Source organism: Ornithorhynchus anatinus, chromosome 12 (assembly GCF_004115215.2).
Source record: "Ornithorhynchus anatinus isolate Pmale09 chromosome 12, mOrnAna1.pri.v4, whole genome shotgun sequence".
Lineage (NCBI taxonomy): Eukaryota > Metazoa > Chordata > Mammalia > Monotremata > Ornithorhynchidae > Ornithorhynchus > Ornithorhynchus anatinus.
In genome coordinates, this window is record NC_041739.1 from 19,174,779 (window position 1) to 19,195,025 (window position 20,247).

The window sequence follows — 20,247 nt, forward strand, 5'->3', positions numbered from 1 at the left end:
GTCTGTTTATTGTTGTATTGTACTCTCCCAGGCAGTTAGTACAGTGTTCCGCACACGGTAAGAACTCAATTAATACGACTGAATGGATGAATGAACTAGACTACTCGGCTTCCTCCTACTGCATGAAGGAGCAGCCAGAGCAGAACACTAACTAATTTCCTACCTTGGACAAGACAGAAGCAACTTTGCAAGGTTCCCCAAACCACAGAACCTAAGATGTTATCCCTACAGGACCCACAGCAAAACTAGCTCTGGGAATGTAGTAAGAAAGAGCTCGACCAAAAGCTGCGGAATTTTGAGCTAAAAACAGAAGCCTATGCAGAGGCTCTCCCTCACCTCCCACTCCTCTCTGCCCATAAAGCACTGCTCAATGCCTTCCTTTCAAGTTAAGGCATAGTACAAAACAAACAGAAGAAAACAGAAGGGACCAAACAAAATTAACACAACAAATCTGGACAAAGAGCTGAGGGAATTGCCGTGGAGAATGGAGGAAGTGAAGAGCTGGGCAGATTTAGACAGATTTGGAGTTGTGCCTCTCCCCTCAACTTCCCTTTCAAAGTGAAACATTAGCAAACACAAAAGAGTTTGCCAGGAGACAGCGAGAGACCAAACAGGAAATTAACACAACACAAGGCCAGTGAGGAATGAAATTCCCCACATCATCTCAGCTGACAGGCAATGATCAGTCATCTAAACATTCAATTATCCAAAGGACCCTTGGTCCCAATTAGTTCCAATTAGTTGAAGACCTCTCCTTTTCAATTAGTTCAGATAATTGGAACTTCAGATCACTGTGATTGCAATGTAGATGGAAAAAGCCAATTGATACATTATATGAATTTAAAGTTGCATGGCTACTATATTCGGTACACAACTACCATAGGTACACTATTTTAGAGTAACTTTGCAATCAAAGGTAATCTTTTGGTTTTCAAAGATGGTTCTGATAATGACAGTGAGAACATCTGTGTGATTGACAACCCCTTCTCCACTGAATTCAGGGTCAAATTAGCTTAACCCACTGAGGGACTGTTTTGGGGGCGCACATCAAGTATAAAGCCTTCACTCAGAGAAAGGAAGTCCATATCAGAAGGTGCATCCAGCACCTTTTCCTAGGAGCATTCATTAGGAAGTCATGTTTCACTCAGTGTTACAATGTTGGCTCTGCATCTGGCTAACTCATGGTCAATATAGGACAGTTACCGTCTAGGCAACTTCTATTCTGACTGTTGCACAGGGCCTGATGTTCTATGGTACAACCAGAGATGAAGCAGTGTGGCCTGATGGAAAAAGCATGGGTCTGGGAGACAGAGGTTCTGGGTTCTAATCCCAGCCCCATCACTTGTCTGGGGTGTAACTTTGGGCAAGCCAGTTAACTTCTCTGTGCCTTGGTTACTTCATCTGTAAATGGGGATAAAGGCAAGGAGGCCTTTGTGGGACCCAAACTGAATCCAACCTGATCATCTTGTATCTATTTCAGCATTTAGTACAGTGCCTGGCATATAGTAAGCACTTAATAGATACCTTTTATAAAAACAAACAAAAAACCTCACTATTTTCTTTGTATTTTGTAGGTTTATGTTTGTTTTTGTACCATAAGATTAAGACACATCAGGTGTGGTTCTCTGCTGGGGCTAATTTCAATGATGCAGGCAATTTTGAGGGATCCTTTTTCAAGCCCCACTTCTTCATTCAGCTGGAGTAATAGATTTCTAAATAAAGTTACTCAATTGCCTAGGATGATACTGAAGAAGGTGGCTGACATTTCAGCAACTGAGTCACTACTGTCCTAGGTTTCCTACTTGCATAGGGCTTTTTTAGATTTCTTAACCATCATTCATTCAATCATATTTACTGAGCGCATACTGTGTGCAGAGCACTATACCAAGCGCTTGGAAAGTACAATTCAGCAATAAAGAGAGACAATCTCTGCCCACAACAGGCATCAACAACCGTGCACTTGTGTTCATTTAAGCAGTGATGACGAGTTGTGTTGAGCCATAGTACCCAGCCTCCTGATGGCCAACAACCCATGTTACGAGACAACTAGCTGAGATTAAGGATAGAGTCGGTGGTAACAGATGACATCAGCAGCGGCGGCCTCCACTGTCCCCTTGCTGGGTGTATCGCTTTCACTGAAAAAACTATGAGATGTCACGATACAATTCAGTTACTTATACTGGGTGGGTATGTCAGGCAACAGATTAATATTGGTGAAATGGGGACTTCAGGAACTTTAAGAAAATAAATGGGGGCAATGCATGACGAACCACTTGTCCTCTTGCCCGTTCACGAATCAATGGCTCTCAACCCCTCCACTCTCTTTTCTAAGGCAAGGGAGTGCCTATTTCATGGCCCACTCCCCCACCAGATGATCCATCCCTTCCAGATGGTCAGCCTTTGACTTGGAAAGGTAGGGTACAAGGCATGTCTACAAAGCAGAGAGTGGGGAGGATAAGAGCCTATCATAATTTATGATGGATATAGGGGAAAAGTTATCCTTCCTTGTGGAATCTTTGGGCGAGGTAAAAGGTGGGGCTGGAGCAACTGGTCTCTTCTGGGGTCAGTGTTCACTGGTGCCCACTGGGACTTTAATCACTGGTTCTTCCATTTTTCTCTTACTCTGAGCAAGTTCACAATCCTGATCAACAAAGAAATAGTATTTTAACAAAGTAAGCTCAACAGACTTACACTGTTGGGCGTCCTCCAACAACTCCGGTCAGGCCAGGTGCTAAAATAAAGGGAAAAACAAACAAGTAAAGCAATCTTCTCTTTATAAACCTGTTGTGTGACAGGTCTGTCCCTTCTCCATCCAAATGGCCACCACCAGGGTTCGAACTTTCATCCTATTATAATTAGATTCTCCGCACTTCAGTTTATACTACACATTGCTGTGTGGCTCCTCTTACTAAAATGCTGCTTGGCACCCATTTCTCCCCATCAAAAACCTCCAATGGCTTCCCATTTCCTATCACATCAAACAAGACTTCTTACCATTGGTTTCAAGGCTCTCTATTAACCTTTTGTATCTTACATAGTGCCCTTCTTCATGCATTACTCACCATCTCTCACTCCTCTCAAGCATACCTTCTAACTGAATCTCATTCACAACTTTGCTGTCTCTGAACCTTGCTCCAGCTATTTACCCTGCCTGCAACAACCTCCCACATCTAATCTGCCAGATCACAACTCCCCCATTTTCAAAGACTATGTAGGAATAATATTGCTTATTAAGCAACTACAGTACAGTGCTTTTTTCCAGTACAACTGGAAAATATATATTTCTAAGAATTAGACACAGGCACTGACCCTCAATAGGCTTACAATCCATGAGTACGGCAAGGTTGGTGTTAGTCACAGCTACATAAAGAAAGACAAAAGAAAAACACAAGAACTAAAAGACAAAGATGATAAATGAAATAAATGATAAACAAAGCAGAGTTTCACACTTTTCACAGCTTAGAACCCAACAGTCACATGTCACAGCCTCAGACACAGCCTTCCCAATGTTATAAATGTTGAGAAAGCCTCAAGATGCTGCTTTTTCTTCTCCCTTCACCTGGAGAAAGGGTGGATGAGATTCCCAGTGGGGGAGGGCAGCTTCTCTTAACATAGCAAGTCCTGGTGTAAGTGGACCAGTTCGGGGGCGGGGGGGGGGGGAGGGCGGGGGGGCGACGGAAGGGGGTGTGTTTACTGTTATTTGTTAAGCACTTACTATATGCAAGGCACTATACTAAGTGCTGGGGTAGATACAAGATAATCAGGTTGGACACCTTCCCTGTCCCACATGGGGCTCACAGCTTAATCTCTATTTTACATATGAGGTAACTGAGGAACAGAGAAGTTAAGTAACTTGCCCAGGAGCACACAGCTAACAAGTGGCAGAGCCAGGATTAGAATCCAGGTCCTCTGATTCCCAGACCTGTACTCTTTCCACTAAGCCATGCTTCTTCCTACAGCATTCATTGTGGATTAATGCTGGGGCTCCTCCTAAAGCCCCTTAAAAATCCCATCTCCACCAAGAAGGCTTCCCTGATTAATTCCCAACACCTCAGGTTGCAACTACCCAACAGACTTCCTTAGCACTTTTGCTATATACCACTTTCATTACTAATGAACATATGCATACTCAATTGTACATTCTATTATTTATTCAGTTATTTCATCCTTATTCTTGAACTGTAAATATACTCTGTTCTGCTAGAACATGTGTTTTCATTATATGATTTGGACACAACAGAACAGAATAATTAGGGAACTTTGTTCCCACAAGAAGAGCTCGACCTACAAGTTAGCACAAGCATATTTGGTACTGGAAGGAAGAGTCATGTGCATGTGTGTGATATCATACAAGGCGTGTACTGTTACACACCCCAGAGCATCCACGACAGGTTGGCACATTTTGGGTTGCGAAACATTAATCAGGAGAAATCCTTCAAGATGATATGATCAATTACTGATTCATAATGCCTACTGGTCGATCGTTCATTTCATAGTTTAAATTACTACGTCACCCCATCTTCCAAGCAAGGAGCAGGACCAGGGAAGGCCTTTTCATGAAGTTCCGTAGTAGGATGGGACTCACACTGTACTGTCTCATCCCTGGCAGCCACAGTCCTGCTAGAACAGCATGTACAATACGAAAGTAGGCAGTAGTGGTGCAGAACATTGTGAAGAATGTGCAAAAATTTCCTGCACCATTGAACCTACTGCAATACTCTAAATGTGTCCCAAATGTTGAAACATTGTAACAGTAAGCTCCTCGTGGACAGGGAACATGCCTACCAACTCTACAAAATTCATTCATTCATACATTCAGCTGTGAGAATGGGGATTAAGACTGTCATCCCCAGGTGGGACATGGACTATGTCAAGCCCGATTAGCTTGTACCTACCCTACTGCTGAGTACAATGCCTGGCACAGCATGAGCACTTAAATACCATTAAAAACCCCCACAAAACTCTGTTATATTGTACTCTCCCAAGAGCTTGGTACAGTGCTCTGCACACAGTAAGCACTCAACAAATACGACTGATTGATGTTAACAAGAATTCAGCTACAGTGAGGGGAGGCATGCAAGGCAATAGCCTAGCAAACTTGCTACCATGGGACAGGCTACAGTGTTACCTCATATCCTGTAGGTTCAGGATATTACAGCAAGCACCAGCTAGAGATGGCTATGTACTATATCAATCAATCAAATGGCATTTTTAAGTGCTCACTATGTGCAGAGCACTGTACTAAGCGCTTGGGAGAATACATACTACAGAATTAGCAGACACATCCCCCGCCCATAAGGAGCTTACAGTCTACAGGGGGATATCTTCCTGGCCTGGAGAACTCGACAGCCACCCCCATCTGGCTTCTAGGGTTGGAGGCCAAGAGCAGTTTTTGGGTGTTATTTAGGAGTCTCAAGTCATAAGAGGCTAAGACTATGTACAGGGGTTAATACACACATCAAAGGTTAAGTAACAATGTAAACGGTCACAGTGTGAGAGATCCTAGTAGTGTTTAAAGTTGTTAAATCAATTGCATTGCTTAACTGGAAATGCCTATCCTTAGCCTGGAACTTTGTTTTCTTAATGGCATTTATTTACAATTCAGATAACTAGGCTTTTCCCTTGTGAAAGTTTTGTGGAATTGGGGCTTATGTTCTTACCCCAGTTGACCAGGCTTTGGCTCGTCTTACGCTGTTGAGTCATCCCCTACCCATAGCGACACCACGGACACATCTCTCCCAGAATGCCCCACTTCCATATGCAATTGTTCTGGTAGTTAATCCATAAGCTTTTCTTGGTAAAAATATGGAAGTCGTTTACCCCCACCTCCTTCTGCGCAGCAAACTTGAGTCTTCGCCTTGACTCTCTCCCATGCTCCCAGCACAAGCAGATTGCCATCCACTTGCTAGCCACTGTCCAAGCTAAGAATGGAATGGATATGCCTCTGCTTGACTCCCCGTCCCGTAGTCCAAGCAAATTAGACTGATCTAAGGTTCAGAGTCTGGGGACCACTCCAGGCCTTAGAATAGCTGTGGGGCCTGATTTTTCTTTGGAGCAAAGGTAATGTGAGCTTACTGTGTGTGCTTGGAAGCTCACAATCTAGTCGGAGAGATCTCTTACAGTCCCTCTAGATTGTAAGCTCATCGTGGGCAGGGAACGTGTCAACCAACTCTGTTATACTATTCACTCCCAAGTGCTTAGTACAGTGTTCTGTACACAGTAAGTGCTCAATTGATTCGGGGAGACAGACATTTCAATAAATTACAAGAAGAAGAGCATGTACTTAACCGTCCCTCCCTTCCTCCTCAAAACCTTGTCTGGCCTAGATCTGGGCTCCAGCATTCAAGATACTATTTTTTTAAGTGCTGGAGCTTGGAAGCCATGGTCCAAGGGTCCAAGGGTAACAGGGGACTGTCTGGCTCAGCTTCCATGTTTGGATGTCCACATCCAGGCTGAAGCTTGCATTTTCAGATAGGTCCCACAGCATTCTGGCATTTTTGGTCTGAAACATCAGAATTCAGCAGGATTTCAAACTGCCACTTCCTCCCTTTTCTCTCTCTAAGAGTTGTCAAGAGGGAAAGGGAAAGCATATATGCATGAGGTGCTATCCCAAAGCCACAGGTTTTTACAAAAACAACAGCTAGTCACAGATTTTTGTTCAATTTTCTATAGTTGTCCTCTAGAGTGTAAGTTTGTTGTGGGCAAGGAACACGTTTACCAATTCTGTTATATAGTATTCTCCCAAGTGCTTAGTACAGTGCTCTGTACAAAGTAAGCGCTCAATAAATACAATTGATTGATGTGCCTCCCAAGTCCTTGTTTACTGTCTGCTCACCTAAATAACCATATTTAATACAAAACGTCACAACTTTGGACATGTGACATTTTATCAGCCTGCCATTTTTTTATGGTATTTGTTGTGCACTTACTATATGCCAAGCATGGTACTGAGTGCTGGTTTGGACACAGTCCCTGTCCCACCTAGGGCTCACAGTCTTAATCCCCATTTTACAGAAGAGATAACTGAGACACTGAGAAGTTAAGTAATTTGCCCAAGGTTACACATATAACAGGGGATAGAACCCAGGTCCTTCTGACTCCCGGGCCTGGGCTGTATCCACTAGGCTATGCTGCTTCTCTAAGTATCTAAGTATTTACTTCATAGATCAACTTCTTTTTATACACTGTGGAGAGAAGACAGTAGCCTATTTATTTTATAGACTTCACTTAATTGGCAGGAAGATGTGCTGGGTAGAAAGATGAATATGATGGGAGAAGGTAGCAGAAATGATGGATTCTCAGGAAACTGGCAATAGCTACTGTGACTTCTCACAACTCTGCATATTAGGGAAGAGGAGAGATTAAGGTGGTGATGAGCTCTGAGAGGAGTTTGTAAACAACCTGAAACAGTTTGGAAAGCAATCTTTAAAGTACACTAGCCCATAACTTCTTTGAATACTTCTGCATTTCTGCACCCTTGCCATTCACCGTTAATGTTTTCTCACCACCTAAGCACTATTTCCCTAATATAATACCTTCGGATATTGACTTTCATCTTGGAAAGAATAGCAGACACTTCAGAATTGCTTGCTTGCCTCAAATCTATTCTCCAAAATGTACACCAAATATGATCCATGAATATTTTTTCCATTTTAAAGTTAACAATAACTGGTTCGAACTTGTCTTCACATCAGCCTAAATCATCACTCAGAGGCTAAATTTCTTCCCTCTAAATTCCTGTTGGCAGATTTCTCAAATACTTTTATAATAAAAGCTTGCATAAATAGTGAATGTATAACATTTTTATGCATTCAGAAAAATTGGAATAGTATTACTTCATCCCAGTCTACCCTAGTTCCTACAGCTTCCTTCTCACTAAATTTTAAAAAGTATTTCTACCACCAATCAACCAATCACTTAGCGGTATTTACTAAGGGCTTACCGTTTGCAAGGCACTATACTAACTGCTTGGGAGGGTACAGTACAACAGAGTTGGCAGAGTTGGTAGAAACATTCCCTGCCCACAACGACCTTATGTCTAGAGGGGGAGACAGACCTTAATATAAATAATTTATAGAGACGTGCATAGGTGCTATTAGGCTAATAGCAAGTGCCTAAAAGGCACACCCCTTGCCTCTGAATATTTTCTTTCTGGACCACTCTCCTTCCTCTGATCCTATACCATCCTCTGAAGAGCTGGATCTGGTGAACTTCTAATTTACTCATTTATTCCTCTAGTAATTGTTGCTGCTGATGCCTTTACCCCCTCATTCCCCTTCATGAATTCACTTTAACACGCCACATCTCTCTGACTTTCTATTTAACACTCATGCTTCCTATTCTATTTTAACCTACTGCTATCGCAGTTTTTCCTGAAACAAGCCTGTCTAGAATAGTTCTACTAACTCATAGTGTATTAGTTAATATTTAAGAGAAAAATGAAAAATTATCCCAGATAAAATTCTAAAAGATAATAATGGCATTAAGCATTTACTATGTACTAAGCACTGGAATCGATACAAGGTTGAGTTTGGTTACAGCCCCTGTCCCACAAGGGACTCATAGGCTAGTTTATCCCCATTTTACAGATGTGGAAACTGAGACCGAGAGATGTTTAAATGACTTGCCCGAAGCCTCAGGGCATGCCAGTGGGGGAGCTGGGATTAGATTTTGAGTCTCCTGACTTCCAGTCCCATGCTCTTTCTAATAGGCCACACTGTAATTGAGAACTCATAAAAGATAAAGCACTTTGGAACACTAGAAGAGATCAGTCCATTAATGATTCCCACAATGATTTACCTTTGATCTGACATTTCCCACCACTTCCCCTAAGGCACTGCATAGAGAAATGGAGTGGCCAAAACCAAATTTATCAGTGCATTTTCTACATACTTTGAGAACTGACATTCCATCTCAGAGAGCTGGTCTTGGAGCATTATCTATAAATGTTATCGTAATATGGGATTCTGACTTTTAGGGCTCTGGACAAAGCAGCAATACATGTTAAAAGAACTACCCAATACTGTACTACAATCTTTGTTTTGTTGAGCTCTATTACATGTTTTCAACTACTTTATCCATTTCCTTTAAAAGAGGCAGATAAAAAACATTTTCTGTGATTTTACGTAAAACAGAGAAAACTGTTAAGCCAAGGACCTTTCCTGAAGTGTCTTCCAACACACTTATGAGATCAGTCATAATATTTACATATACTCAAGCACTTTAAAATCTCAAGCTGTATTAACCAGCTGTCATTTTGGTGTCAAACTCCGGTCATTTTAATGTGAAATAAGGGTCAGCGCATGGTTTTTCCTATTAGTCAAGGCTTTCACAGCTACTGAGTCCTTATTAAACTAAAAATGGTACTGTTTTTCTGTCAGTCTTATCTAAGTTGCATGGATATTTCAGGTTGTTCATAAATATATCCAAAACAATTTGAAAGTCGCAAATGAACATTTTAAAACAACAAACTCAAAAACATCCCAAATTGTATATTTCGATAAAGTTATGGGTTTGCAATTGCATTTCTCATGAAAATTAAAAGAGCACAGAACTGGAAGCTAGGAGACACTGATGCTTGTCCCAGCTCTGCCACTGGACTGCTTTGTGACCTTTGGCAAGTCCTTTAAACTCTCAGGGCCTCATCTTTCCTCCACAGTAAAACTGGGATAAAATAACTCCATTCCCTCTTTATCAGATTGTGAGTCCTCTGACTCCCAGGCCTGTGCTCTTTCCACTAAGCCATGCTGCTTCTAAGTTCTATCTCAGGGTTCTAAGTTTAGCATCTTCACTAACTTGTAGTGTAGAAGAAGAGAAAACATCATGGCTAGCTTGTTAGACCACTTAAGAGACTGTTGGTAATATTTTAATACAATGGGTCCTACTCCATTCTAATTCTCCTTGACCTCTCAGCTGCCTTTGACACTGTCGACCATCCCCTCCTCCTCCATACCTTATCTCACCTTGGCTTCACAGACTCTGTCCTCTCCTGGTTCTCCTCTTATCTCTCTGGCCTGTCATTCTTGGTCTCCTTCGCTGGTGCCTCCTCCCCCTCCCATCCTTTAACTGTTGGAGTTCCTCAAGGGTCAGTTCTTGGCCCTCTTCTGTTCTCCATTTACACTCACTCCCTCGGTGAACTCATCCGCTCTCACGGCTTTGACTACCATCTCTATGCAGATGACACGCAGATCTACATCTCTGCCCCGTCCTCTCCCCCTCCCTTCAGGCTCACATCTTCTCCTGCCTCCAGGATGTCTCCACCTGGATGTCGGCCCGCCACCTAAAAACTCAACATGAGCAAGACTGAGCTCCTCATCTTCCTTCCCAAACCCCGTCCTCTCCCACACTTCCCTATCACTACCTATCAAGGTACGACCATCCTTCCCTTCTCTCAGGCCCGCAACCTCAGTGTCATCTTTGACTCGTCTCTTTCGTTCACCCCACACATCCGATCCCTTACCGAGACCTGCCGGTCTCACCTTTACAATATCGCCAGGATCCGCCCTTTCCTCTCCACCCAAACGGCTACCTTACTGCTACGGGCTCTCGTTATATCCCGGCTAGACTACTGTTGTCAGCCTTCTCTCTGACCTCCCTTCCTCCTCTCTCGCCCCCCTCGAGTCTATTCTTCACTCCGCTGCCCGGCTCATCTTCCCGCAGGAACGATCTGGGCATGTCACTCCCCTTCTTAAACACCTCCAGTGGTTGCCTATCAACCTCCACTCCAAAGAAAAACTCCTCACTCTAGGCTTCAAGGCTCTCCATCACCTTGCCCTTTCCTACCTCTCCTCCCTTCTCTCTTTCTACCGCCCACCCCGCACGCTCCGCTCCTCTGCCGCCCACCTCACCGTCCCTCGGTCTCGCCTATCTCACCGTCGACCCCTGGGCCACGTCCTCCCGCGGTCCTGGAATGCCCTCCCTCCTCACCTCAGACAATCTAGTTCTCTTCCCCTCTTCAAATCCCTACTTAAAACTCACCTCCTCCAAGAGGCCTTCCCAGACTGAGCTCCCCCCTTTTTCCCTCTGCTCCCTCTACCCCCCCCACCTCTCCGCAGCCAAACCCTCTTCTCCCCCCTTCCCTCTCCTCCTCCCTCTCTCCCGTCCCACCCCCTCAGCACTGTACTCGTTCATTCAACTGTATATATCTTTATCACCCTATTAATTTTGTTATTTTGTTTAATGAGATGTACATCACCCTGATTCTATTTAGTTGCCATTGTTTTTATGAGATGTTCTTCCCCTTGACTCTATTTATTGCCACTGTTCTTGTCTGCCCGTCTCCCCCGATTAGACTGTAAGCCCGTCAAAGGGCAGGGACTGTCTCTATTTGTTGCCGACTTGTACATTCCAAGCGCTTAGTACAGTGCTCTGCACATAGTAAGCGCTCAATAAATACTATTGAATGAATAAATTTTAATGAAGTTCCTCTCCCTGTGGATTACAGGCAGGTTTGCAAACTGCAAACAGTTCAAGAAAGAAACAAAAGGCCTGACTGGCATACTGAGACAGGATCTTGAGAACTTCATTTTCTCAAGAGGAAGCTGTTTGAAGATGATGAGTGGGACTTGCCTGAACTTCCACCTGTGAAATGTGAATAAGGATAAAGGTTATAGCCAACAAAAGGGCAGCTTTTTTTGGGCAGAAAATAATGATTGTCGTTTTCTCGATCAGTGGTTTAAATCCAAATCTTTTTATAGTCCATTGCTTTCTACTCATACACACATTCTGACATTGTAAACCTGTTCCCAGTTTCAGAAACTTATAGTAGTTTTATGAAACGTACCACTCACCACTCATTCTGTATTCTCTTCAAAAAGGAAGAAAAAAGATGTACATTGCAATATTTACCTGGCTACTCCTCTCTGGCTCATCCAGGTGGAAACTGAGGGCAGGAAAAGTTAAGAGAACCATTGAAACGTATAAGGGAGAAGCCACTTGACAGCCGATTAAGATGAGGAGATCCCTACTTTAGGAGAAACTACCACGCTTTGAGGAATTCTATACTGCATCCATAATGTCTTGAGGCAAGAGCCATTAGGATCCTACTTTAGGACTGGGTAGTGGAACAGTTCCCTTTAGCAGGGGGAGAAGTAGAGACAGCTGCAGTGGCAGCTATTATTGCCATCCCTGAAAAGGAGGAGGAAGAGTTTCTTGAGCAATGAAAATAACAGCCACCACTGTCATTGCTAAACCAGCCCTTCTAAGGCCACAGAGAGAAGCTAGGGGACAATAAGAGCCACCACTGTCATTGCTAAACCAGGCCTTCTAAGGCCATGGAGAGAAACTAGAAGGCATTAGAAGCATGCCCTGAGATTGAGCCACAACTCCTATCCTATTTATGCGAGTAAAAGCTAGTTTGGGTGAAGGGTGCCTGTAGCTTCCACCTGTTTTCACCTGCCCGATGCTGCTGCTTGGTTTGCTGACAGCCACAACATTGCTGCCCTTACAGAACTGCTGGGTCTGAGCGGCCATAGATGACAGAAGAGGGCCCAAGTGGTGGAAGTGTGGAGGTCAAGTTCACCTTCTAATCACCAATCATATTTACTGAACACCTTCCAATCAATCATTCAATCACATTTACTGAACACTTACTGTGTGTAGAGCACTGTACTAAGCACTTGGTAGACACGCACCTAGCCCATATTGAGTTTACAGTCGAGAGGGGGAGACAGACATTAATATAAATAAATCAGTTACAGATATGTAGGTAACTGCTATGGGGCTGAGGGAGGGGTGGATAAAGGGTGCAGATCCAAATGCAAAGGTGTCACAGAAGGGAGTGGGAAAAGGGGAAATGAGGGCTTAGTCGGGGAAGGCTCTGGGAGGAGATGTGCATTTAATAAGGCTAACTATCCCTATCCTTCCTTAACTATTTCTTCCCCTTTCTCTTTCCTTCTGCGTTTTCCTTTCTCTGTCTCCCTTATTTCCTGGCCTCTCTCTGTTCTCTCCCCCAACTCTAGTCCCATCTCTTTCAAATCTCCTCAACCAACTCCAGCAGGCCAGGGTCTTCTCTACTAGCAGCCTTAAGACATAGTTTAGAAAAAAGAATTACAAAAGCACAGTTTAAAACTAAAAATTAAAACAGTAAAACAACGTAGAGTTTCACACTTTTTTTAATTAAGGGAACTCAATGGTTTGAATTCAATCGGTCAGTGGTATGTATTGAGGGTTCACTGTGTGAAGAACACTGTGCTAAGCACTTGGTAGAGTATAAAAGACTTGGTAAACCTGATCCCAGCCCACAAGGGTTTACAATCTAGTGGGCAAGGCAGACTGTAAAATAAATTACAGATAGCGGGAGAAATAGAGTATAAGGATATGTACATAAATACTGTGGGGGTCAAGGTAAGGTCAAAGTGCTTAAGGGGTGCAGACTCAAATGCATACAGGGTTCCTCAAATTTCTCCACACAGACTTAAATTGAGGGATTGTTTTTTTTCCTTTTTAAAGAATTACTTCAGTTTGGAAGACAATGCTTACTTAAAGGTTGTGACAAATCATCTTTCACACCTAGTGTCCAAACTCTTCAGTGCATCAAATTAATAAAAGAACAATGTCAGCTTTCACATTTGTCCTGGATATGTGAATCTCAAAAGCAGATGTAGAAATATGAATTGAATGCTGTCTATACACAGCAGGAAACCTAACATACATTCAAAATTGTCTGGCAAAGCAGCACTTGGCCTTTATAGGGCCATTTTTTAAAAAGACTAGAAGGAATTATTACGAATGTTCAAAGACCCACTTTTCATAATGGAGGCTATTTTTTTTTGGAAGGTAATTATCTTAGACAGACCTAACACGTGTGGGTTTTTAATAACATTCAAGTAGCCATAGGCAGAAATTTCAACAGAGAATTCTCTCCCCCGACCATCTTTTCTGACACTGTGTGCTGCCTTATTTCCATAATTAATTAAAATCAGTACAACTACACACTACAACATCTCTTTCCTTTTAATAGAAAACAAAATTACAGGGTGGAAAGAAAAGTTTTTTCATTTGCTAAAATACTTTCAACCCCAACTTGACTTTGGTAAAATGCCAAAAGTTGCAACTAATTCTTTATCTGCCCCATTCTTGGTGTGACTCCATCTATCCTGTGTTTCACAATGCTCCATCACAGGAACTGTATTTTTAGTATATAACTGGCACAGATCTCTCCCACTATAACCCAACCAACATTAAAGACGTCAATGATAATTTTCATGAAAAACATAAGAACACAGTAGTTTTGCTCATTAAATCTGATTTAATGAATGGATATTCCACACATCTTATTAAATGGAGTAATGATATAAAATAAATGTTGGTATTTGTTAAGCGCTTACTATGTGCAGAGCACTGTTCTAAGCGCTGGGGTAAACACAGGGGAATCAGGTTGTCCCACGTGGGGCTCACAGTCTTAATCCCCATTTTACAGATGAGGGAACTGAGGCACAGAGAAGTTAAGTGACTTGCCCACAGTCAGACAGCTTACAAGTGGCAGAGCTGGGATTCGAACTCATGAGCCCTGACTCCAAAGCCCGTGCTCTTTCCACTGCGCCACACCGCTTCTCTACGATATGACCATACAGATGTTTGCCTGGATAAAAATCAGACCTTAAATGCCATTTAATGAAGCTGACTAAAAATCTGAAAACACAAATAACACATTTGAAAATGAAAAAGCCATGGAGTTGTTTTAAATCACCTTTTCCTATCTTTTCCAAGGCTTCGGTAGAAACCTTAGTTGAGGCAGAGGATACATTTTAGCAATGGATTAAGTGTAGTACATATTGCTTTAAAGGAAGACCAAAAATTGAGTAGTTGAAAATGGGCTGAGATATGTAATTATCTTCCAGGGAATATAAACCTTAAACATAAAACCTATTCTGCTCACAACACAGGCAATTAAAAAATACCACCATGAAGATATTTTATTTGCTGAAGTAATGGAAAAAGGAGAGTGCTCATTTCAGTTACTTCTTTCACAGACAGAAATTTTCTAAGAATAAAAGCCTCATTCTCTTCCTTCACATAAATGGATTTATCCTGAAATAGAAAATATACACTTTATTCTAAATTAACTCATACTTCTGGGGAAAACTAATTTCCCAAAAGTGGATTCTCCAGACTGCAATCTCTTTGTGGGCAATGAGTGTTTCTAACAACTCTGTCATATTGTGCTCTCCCAGGTGGTTAGTACAGTGCTCTGCACACAGTAAGTGCTCATTAAATATGACTGCTTGATTGACAGTTCAGGATCATCTTTAGCATCATGGATCTTGGATCCTGGATCGTCATCATCAGCTTCTTACATCACACACCTTTGGGTACAGAGAAAGCTAAGAGGTTTGAATGAGGGGGAAAATGAAGGGATAGTCATTCTAAAAGTAACAAATGGTGGTTTATAATCCTTGCAGATACATCAAAGGGTTCAACTGCCACAATAGTGAAGTAATTAGCACTGAAGTAGCAGGCAGCACTTTGGGGAATTTGGGTACCTTCTTGAAAAGTACAGGCTGGGAAAAAACCAGGGGGAAAACTCAGGTTGAATTAGACTGATTCTTTAACAATTGGGAAGTTAAATTTACTCTTCCACTCTTTCACTATCATAGATTATATAACTAAGCTAAGGCAGGGGCTACATTTGGAATAGTGTAGTTACAGCTTTCATGCTTTTAAATTATATTCTTTGAAATGTAATTAGCCACAATTTAAGGTACAATAGCATTCCATAATTGCTATGGTAAACAGGTACGATTTCACTATATTTGTCCTCCACTTTCTTAGTTTCATTTCATGCAAAGTGTGAAAGGGATTTGTATCAAGTTAGTTAGCACTCTGTTTAGAATGCACTGTTTCCAAACAAATTCTCAGATTTACAGATGTTTAATGGACTATGATTTAGCCATTAGAAAATTTTATGTGGCATGTAAGTGAATAGAAAAATCTGAGGAAAGAAAAATTGCCTTGCACACATCTCCCCATTCCTCAAAAAATTCTACTGGTTGACCATCCATCTCTGCGTCAAGCAGAACCCTCTCACCATCAGCTTTAAGGCATTCGATCAGCTCTCCCGCCTCTTACCTATCCCCAGATCTCTCCCACTACAGCCCAACCCACACAATTTACTCCTCTAACACCAATCTTACTTAGTTTGTCTCGATCTTGTCTCTCTCACCAGCGATCTCTTGCTCGCACCATCCCTCCTGAATGGAACGCCCTCTCTCTTCATATCTTCATATTTGGCAGACCACCCTTGACCTCATTTTCAAAGCCCTATGAAAGTTTCACCTCCTCCAGGAAGTCTTCTCTGACTAACCTCTCATCTCTTCATTCTATTCTCACTTAAGCACTTACGCCTATTCACCTGAATACCCCTAAGCACTTTGATACTCACCCCACCTACACAGCACTTATGTATATGTGCTTATAGTTTGTTGCTTCCCTTATCTCTGATTGATTTTCTGGTCAGAAAACAGATTGCAAGCTCCGGGATGGGGCAGGAGTTGTGCCTACCATCTCTATTGTATTTTCCCAAGTATTGTATCATATTGTACTTTTCTGACCCCTTCCAATCACTACCCTCCCCACCTTCAAAGCCTGATTAAAATCAAATCTCCTCCAAGCCTTCCCTGATTAAGCACTCTTTCCTCTACTCCCTGTCCCTTCTACATCACCTACGCAAGTGAATCTGTACCCTTTAAGCATTTGGTATTCACCTCACTTTCAGCCCCAAAGCACTTAAGTGCATATATGTAATAAACCTGTTCATATTGATGTGTGTCTCTCCTCTATACTGTACAGTCTTTGTGGGGTAGTGAACATGTCTACCAACTCTGTTGTGTTATATTCTCCCAAATGCTTTGTTACATTGCTTTGCACACAACAGGTGCTCAATGAATACTACTGAATAAATACCATTAATTGAAATAAATATGAAATAAATGTTTTTACTAGGACAGACAAATGTTCCCACCAGCCTATCTATCTATCTCTATCTCTGACAGTGGTAACAGTGTTTGGAACAATATCTGTCCTAAAGGTTTTAGGAACATTCCCTCTAACATCCAGAACTGTCCTATCAAGTCACATTTTTCCCTTAAAAACACATTTTATTCACTACTTTTGATCTGTCACTGAAAATGTTTCAAACTCAGCAACTTTTATTCATACTTTTTGTAAAAATGTTTCTCTCCAGTTGGTAACGTCGTTCTGCACACGTCTTTCCTCCCTGCATAAACCTTTCAACATCAAACTCCTTTAAGACACTACATTAGCTATTCCTATCTACCTATTCCGCCCTCTTCTCCTACTATACCCCAGAATCCACTGTGTTCCTTATAAGTTGATCCTCTCACTGTGTCTCACTTCTCTTTGACCTTCAACCCCTGGCAGATTCCCTTTCTCCTGTCTGGAATTCCTTCCTCCTTTAAATCCCTCTCTAAATCAGGTCTCCCTATCTTCAAAGCCCTTCTGAGATACCACCTCCTCCTAGAGGCCTTCCCCAATTCTTCTCCTCCTCCCCAGGTTACACCCTCCCACCTATAACTTCAGCACTTTTGCATCCAGAACCTATTCTTGCACTTCTGCATATATCAATTTATGCACTCTTATTTAAACATTTCTTCTTCTATCTGTAAATAATCTGAAAACTCATTGTGGCCAGGGATTATGTCTCCTACATCTGTTGCACTCTTCCAAATGCTTAGTAGTGTTGCTCAGTGGAAAGAGCCCAGGCTTGGGAGTCAGAGTTCATGGGTTCAAATTCCGGCTCTGCCACTTGTCAGCTGTGTGACTGTGGGCAAGTCACTTAACTTCTCTGTGCCTCAGTTCCCTCATCTGTAAAATGGGGATCAACTGTGAGTCTCACGTGGGACAACCTGATTGCCCTGTATCTACCCCAGCACTTAGAACAGTGCTCTGCACATAGTAAGTGCTTAAAAAATACCAACATCATTATTACTAGGAGTAGTAGTACAGTGCTCTCTCTGCACATAGGCAATGCTCAATGAACTGACTGACGGATGATGGATCAATAGATACTTACTGATTACTTGACGATATACACATTTAGTACCCAGTGCTTAATACAGTGCTTTGCACATAATAGATACTTAATTCTGTTATTGCGACTAGGAGCAGCATGGCCTGGTGGACAGAGCACAGGCCTGGGTGTTAGAAGGACCTGGGTTCTAATCCCACTTTGACACTTGTCTGCTTTGTGATCTTGGGCAAGTCACTTCACTTCTCTGTGCCTCAGCTACCTCATCTGTAAAAGAGTGATTAAGATTATGTGCCCCAATGTGGAACAGGGACTGTGTCCAACCTGATTATCTTGTATCTACCCTGGCGCTTAGAACAGTGCCTGGCACATAGAAAGCTCTTAACAAATAAATACTATAGAAAAAAACCTAGTGCCCCATTACTGGAAGAAATAATTTGCATGCATGCACATGTGTGCTGCACCAGGTAGACAGTACTAAAAGTTTTCCAAAATGTAAGGATTTGAAAGAATGCGATCCCAACATTATCGATATTATTTCATCTTCTATTATAGTAGGGGTATTCAAGAGAACATTAAAGATATGACCCTTCTTTAAACTACTGAGGAAGTGTCAGAAAAGCTCAGCCCAATGATGAATCTGTAGGAATATTCGAAGAAGGATACAATGCTTAAGTATTTACCCAATCATAATCATTGTCAATGGCATTTACTGAGCACTTACTCTGTGCAGAGCATCGCAATAAGCACTTGGGAGAATACAACAGAGTTGGCAGACATGTTCCTGCCAATGAACCTAGAGTCTACAGATGACTTTATTAGTCTAGAGACCCAAGACTTTCTTCCAAATACATTTATTTATTCAAGATTTGAAGCAACAAGGAGATGCCAACACAAAATCTTAAAGATGATGCCAACATCATATTCAAGAAGAAAGGGATAAGATCAGTTTCCAGTAATGATTGTGGCATCTCATCACCCTTCACCACCAGAAAGATCCCAGCCAGAGACTTTCGTTACTTTTTGTACTAGTTGCTGAAGAGCAAAATTGACCAAATGAACCTGGAGCAACAGTGTAGCTATAAACCACAGTATGTAGCATGGCTGACATCTACATAGCTTATCTGATAAAGAAGTGGAGCACCAAAACTTCTATATCACCTTCATAGTCCAGATCCTTCAACATTATCAGCTGATCTAGGTTCTGGCAATTACTTAATAAAGTTAACTCCCCTCGAGGTCATCAAGATTCAGATAACTGCCCAGGTAACTAATCATATAAAAATTGAGGGGTCTTCGGTTTGAACTGTTCCATACTGCAACGATGGCAGAGTACATCTACACAGTAGTTCCTGTCTTTGCTTTTATACTATACTGTGATGCTGAAGGATGTAAAAGGACCTAGAATGCTCGTATTAAAATATATTTCAAATCTTACAGGAAAAGTTTTCATCTCAACAATCTATAAGCATTCAAGATGTTCCAGGGACAGTTATAATAATAATAATGGTATTTATTTAGCAAGTCCTATATTTAGATGACTATCTCCACGACTACATACCCAAGACAACGTGTAGGTGACAGTTAAACAACTCACCAGTCAAACCAGAACTATAGGCTGATGCTACCTGAAGAAAACCAAGACAATACATCAGCCAGCACCAAGGAAACCTTATTCACAGATTCACTGTTGAAGTGGAACTGAATGTGCCACCATACACTTCTGTTACCTGGGGATCATACAATCCAAAGATGCAACGAAAGAAAAGGAAGTGGAAAACTGAATCCAGAAGGCCAGTCGGTATATCTTTTGATAGATTTATTCCAAAGAGGCAGCAGCTTCAAGCTTCACGTACCACTGAACATCTCCACGGGTCTAGTGCATCACACCTTCTCTATAGTTCTGAGACCCAAACTCATCACTAAAGCTACCTCCATTCCATTGATCGGTTCCACTGGTATCACCCAGTGAACTGTGCAGTTTGCACCTCCCATAAACAGCATGTTAAATTTAATGCCCTTGGGCATATCGCTTCCTGTGACAGCAGGTGAGCCAGACAGATAGGCTCCAAGGGGAGATCTAAATGTTGACACATCGGCAGGGGTCTGGTTGAAATGTCTTCTAAGAGCAGAAGACAATAGAACTGTAATTAGTAGATTAGGGCCATTACCCTGAAGAAGCTTGATGTACCAGTCAACAAGCATAGTATAAAGGGGAGGGTGAGAGGACAGGGGACATGCCTGTCACTGCTGCTCTCTGT

The 20,247-nt window shown here is 42.1% G+C and overlaps 1 protein-coding gene across 1 annotated transcript in view; it reads right to left on the minus strand.

Moving 5' to 3' along the window:
* LOC114815562 overlaps window positions 1-20,247 on the minus strand; it is a 97,593-nt gene that overhangs the window by 25,048 nt on the left and 52,298 nt on the right. The window contains exon 14 of the mRNA XM_029076849.2: window positions 2,692-2,731. Coding sequence (XP_028932682.1) covers window positions 2,692-2,731 — 40 coding nt within the window. The remainder of the gene's footprint in view (window positions 1-2,691; window positions 2,732-20,247) is intronic.